The following is a 5,024-nucleotide window of genomic DNA, read 5'->3' as shown; positions in this document are numbered from 1 at the left end:
AAGTTTATATCATACTGTTCTGTACTTTATTTTGCATTGGATCAGCTAGTTGTCTTACCATTTACACTCTCGTGTACTACATAAGAGAAGAAATGTCATCAAGACAAGTCAGAAATACTGTCTCCCACGTTAAAAATGTTGAAATAACACAAAGCACGGTCAACAGAAGGGCTTAAATCTTTTTGCTGGTCAAAGTCAAACTACTTGTGGATACTGCTCTTCATTTTTAAGTTTAAGCTTACCTTAGTTTAGACTCACGATCGGTTCAAAGATCAACAGTGAAATTTGACGGGGTAAGATCCCCCGCAGCTTGGTCGATTTGCCTACTACGCCCCACCGCAACACTAGGGTAAGATCCCCCGCCGTTATGTTTATCAGAAAAAATGACATACAGCTATAATTTTTGTGTAAATCCACTAATTATGGATTTGATTGGACTCTGACATCTTCAGATGTACTCCAACATTTGGCACGAGCAATAAGTCACCGATTAACCATTGTTTTAGTGTGTGTGCGTGTGCGTGTGTGTGTGTGTGTGTGTGTGAGCGCGTGCGTGCGTGTATGTGTGTGCGTGCGTGCGTGCATGTGTGTGTGTGTGTGTGAAAGAATTGCACATAAATATGTCCACTTTACACAGGAAGCTGTGAGGTTGTTACTTTTTGCTTTGAGTCCAGAGATATACTCTGACAGGCATGCAAGACTTCATATGATGAGGAGAATCGTTTGTACTTGAAGGATTGTGCTTTTTAACAAAGCAGAATTATAAAACAACAAGTCGCGTAAGGCGAAAATACAATATTTAGTCAAGTAGCTGTCGAACTCACAGAATGAAACTGAACGCAACGCAACGCAGCAAGACCGTATACTCGTAGCATCGTCACTCCACCGCCCGTGGCAAAGGCAGTGCACGTGGAATTGACAAGAAGAGCGGGGTATTCGTTGCGCTGAGAAGGATAGCACGCTTTTCTGTACCTCTCTTCGTTTTAACTTTCTGAGCGTGTTTTTAATCCAAACATATCATATCTATATATTTTTGGAATCAGGAACCGACAAGGAATAAGATGAAAGTGTTTTTAAATTGATTTCGAAAAAATAATTTTGATAATAATTTTTATATATTTAATTTTCAGAGCTTGTTTGTAATCCGAATATAACATATTTATATGTTTTTGGAATCAGCAAATGATGGAGAATAAGATAAACGTAAATTTGGATCGTTTTATAAATTTTTATTTTTTTTTACAATTTTCCGATTTTTAATGACCAAAGTCATTAATTAATTTTTAAGCCACCAAGCTGAAATGCAATACCGAACCCCGGGCTTCGTCGAAGAGTACTTGACCAAAATTTCAACCAATTTGGTTGAAAAATGAGGGCGTGACAGTGCCGCCTCAACTTTCACGAAAAGCCGGATATGACGTCATCAAAGACATTTATCAAAAAAATGAAAAAAACGTTCGGGGATTTCATACCCAGGAACTCTCATGTCAAATTTCATAAAGATCGGTCCAGTAGTTTAGTCTGAATCGCTCTACACACACACACACACAGACAGACAGACGCACATACACCACGACCCTCGTTTCGATTCCCCCTCGATGTTAAAATATTTAGTCAAAACTTGACTAAATATAAAAACAAAAAGCACTCAACTCTCTGTCTCTTTTTTCTTTTTTTGTGGTCATAAACAAAACAAACCTGATTAACTGCGTGTCATATAAAACTGTCGAGCACACTTATTCTTGAATGTTATGGAAATTAAAAGAAGTTGTTCCTCTGCAAGTGTGTGAATGTAGGCATTATAGTAGCCTATATGTGTTATATGCAGTTTCCATCTTGTTGAGCCCGACGCCTATGCCTGGCAAGACCAGAGCGATGCTTATACCGCTTCATGCACGCATTGCATAAATAAGCGTAGCCAGTAGAGTGGGTGATTTGGTGGTCACGAAGATACTTTCTTCTCATGAACGACTTTTGACAGGTTTGGCACTAAAACCCCGGCTTTTCACCCAGACATATATGCTTGTCCAGACTGCGTTTGTGTACGATTTTTTGCAAACACCACACTGGAAAGGTTTGGTGCCTGCATGCTTGTTCATATGAGACTGGTAATCTACCTGTCGACCAAACCTCTTGTCACAAACTATGCATACAAAACGAGATTCGTTGCCATGTTTCTCACGTTTGTGATTGTCCAATGTTCGCTTGTGTTTGTATGCTGATCCGCATTCGTCACACAAATGGAGGAGACCAACCTTCTTCGGTGTAGAAGTCTGTAAAGGGACTGTCTCACCTATAGTCACCTCACTACTGATGTCTAGGTAGCTGTCGATTACTTCCCCAGACACCTCCCCGGCAGATAGCGTGTGGTCGCTGGTCTCCATCTGTCAAATAAAAACGCTTCAAACGGGTCAGTTTTGCTGTCCATGATGTGCTTTTTCAGCGCGCATGTGCGGGGGGGGCGTAGTAGGCACTCCAGCAAAAATGCGGGGGACCTTATCTGGTGTCTGCGGGGGACCTTACCCACTGAGAATCGAGTACCACAAAATAACGCTAGATTAGAGCAGCTTATCCACGATGCTGGTGCCCAAAAACGCGCATACAAGGCTGCAAGGTATCGAAGATTAAACTGTGAGTATTAAAATAGTGTTTTAAATGGTAGTTCTAGGTTAATTTGTACGAAATTGAGACCTCTCTGTATAATTTTCACGGACTTCGGCAGAAAATCGAACGCCACTGTTCACGAGTACACAACAAGACATAAGTTACATATTATACATATAGCCTAGGCAATTCTGCTTCAGAATATCTATACTTGATAATGTGATTTGCCACAACGTACCTTCACAGGGCAATTCCTTTGCGAGATAACAATTTTGCTTCCGCGTGCGGGGGAACGAATTGGGTGTTGTTCCTGCGGTGGAAAAAACTAGGCGTGCCACCGTCTACGGCGTGCATCAGGCATCCGCTGACGGCAGTATCACTGTGTTCTGCTGGTGTTTTCTTTGAACTCGGGTTTGTTAAAAACAACGGCAGAACACAGTAAGGGAAGTTGCTGTGTTCTGCCGTTGTTTTTTGAGAACTTAAATCGGTTTAAATGGACTTACTTTATGAAATCTCAGGAACTAAACGTCATTGAGACTTAAAATTTACTGACAAAATGCGCGCTGATGTGCTCATAATGATGACATAAAAATCTCATTTTTGACAAAAATGGACTTACTGTGTTTTGTCAGAGGACGGCAGATTAGAAATCAGCACGCCAGCACTACTGGCCAGAAGACACCAGCCTGGACACCAAGCTCTGGGGACCCGCTGCCGAACTGCTGAAGACTGCGGACTTCATGGTAGCCACCGACCTGACGATATGACGGCCATGAATTATATCAAACGCAGAAGAAGAAGCAGAATACATTAGAAATAAGACAAGATCTGTTGTCTTTTTTTTCCAGGCAGCTGCATGGAAACGGAATCTGGTTCGAGTAACTGTTGTGCTAATAATTGGTGTGTTGGCTGTTCTATTGAGGAACAGCTTTGCCTACATCTCTGCTTTCATAGGTTGGTGGCAGCAATTTAGCATACTTATTATCAGCAGTATTTCTTCATCGGTCAGTTTTCTTTCCCTGTTAGTGGTGCATCTCCTTTGTTTTAGTAGATGTATGAGCTTTGGACCGAAAAAAGCGGTACGTGTATGGGACGGGAGAGGGGTTGTTGTTTGTTTATCTGTCTGAGTGCGCTTTCAAACTATAACTGGTTTTCTTTTCGCGTGCGTGCGTGTGTGTGTGTGTGTGTGTGTGTGTGTGTGCGGTGTGTGTTGGTTGTGTCTCTGTGTGTCCGTGTGTGTGTGTGTGCGTTCTCGTGTGCGTCAGTCACGTGTGTGTTTCTCTGCGTGCGTGCGTGCGTGCGTGCGTGCGTGCGTGCGTGTAGGATGTGTCTGTATTGACTTATTTTGTAAGCTGTTTATTTCTTCATCTTCATACCTTTTCTTTCAATTAGTTTGCTATCTGCTACTGAATTGTGTGCAGGTGCCCTGGGCAGCACTTTCGTGGCCTTCGTCCTGCCCTGCGTCTTCCACCTCAGGCTGTGCTGGCCCTTCCTGTCCCTGCCAATCAAACTCAAAGACATGTCAATCATTGTTGTGGGCGTGGTCTTCTGCGTCACTGGGGTCTACTCTGTGATGAAAGACATGATAGCTTGAGAGTACCTGTGCCTTGTTTTAAAACTTGTTTTTGTAGCCCTGAACTGCTGTTTGTTTGTGTCAATGGTATCCCTCTTTGCAGACCACCAAAAAAACCATCTGTTAACCCCTTCACTGCCCACCCCGTATGTAATACGTGGTCATTTTCGGTTTGTCCTACGCCCATAACCGTATCTCATACGTGGGATTTGTGTCAACAACATTTCAGGACATTTCTGAAAACTAAATGGGAGGTAACCACTGTCCAAGTACTTGTAGGGGTTCTAAACACATTTCTTTCCCATAGACCGTTCGGATAATGCTGTTATACTGTGGCAGTGAAGGGGTTAAAAATCAGGGCTTGGAGAAGGAGTTAATTTATGGACATTATGAACTGAGAAAATCTTTGGAAGCATGCAATAACTTATGCTCATCTTCAGGTCCTCTTTGTTCACCCTGTTCCACTGTGGTTTTGTATTACATGTAGCCTATGTTATGTTATATTGCTGTTTTTCCTGTACTTATGTATCTTGTATGTGTCCATAGGCTCTGTGCTTTAATGACAATAAATTCTGATTCTGATTCTGATTCTGCAGCGTCTTAAAAAGGCGGGGGGGGGGGGGGGGGGGGGGGTGGAGGGGTCTTGAATTGGGGAACTTAAAAGAGGCCGGTGGGAGAGGGGAGGGGAAGTGGGGGTCTTTAAAGAGGCCGGGAGGGGGGGGGGGGGGGGGGTCCATAGTATGTAAATGAAGTAATGAACAGAGCAAAAGAATATATGGTTCATTTTGGGCTCAATTTTTGGGCTTTTTTATTTTGTTACTATCGTTTATGAGATTTAGTAGAAGTC

The 5,024-nt window shown here is 42.7% G+C and overlaps 1 protein-coding gene across 1 annotated transcript in view; it reads left to right on the top strand.

The window, feature by feature from the left end:
• LOC138958267 (uncharacterized) overlaps nucleotides 1–4,531 on the top strand; it is a 15,056-nt gene extending 10,525 nt beyond the window's left edge. The window contains exons 7-8 of the mRNA XM_070329377.1: nucleotides 3,453–3,558; nucleotides 4,026–4,531. Of these exons, the coding sequence (XP_070185478.1) occupies nucleotides 3,453–3,558; nucleotides 4,026–4,198 (279 nt within the window). The 3' untranslated portion in view covers nucleotides 4,199–4,531. The remainder of the gene's footprint in view (nucleotides 1–3,452; nucleotides 3,559–4,025) is intronic.
• The last annotated feature ends 493 nt before the right edge of the window (nucleotides 4,532–5,024 follow it).

The sequence above is a fragment of the Littorina saxatilis genome, linkage group LG2 (genome assembly GCF_037325665.1).
Source record: "Littorina saxatilis isolate snail1 linkage group LG2, US_GU_Lsax_2.0, whole genome shotgun sequence".
NCBI classification, from domain to species: domain Eukaryota; kingdom Metazoa; phylum Mollusca; class Gastropoda; order Littorinimorpha; family Littorinidae; genus Littorina; species Littorina saxatilis.
Note: the sequence above shows the minus strand (reverse complement) of the source record. Positions and strands in the feature narration are given on the sequence as shown.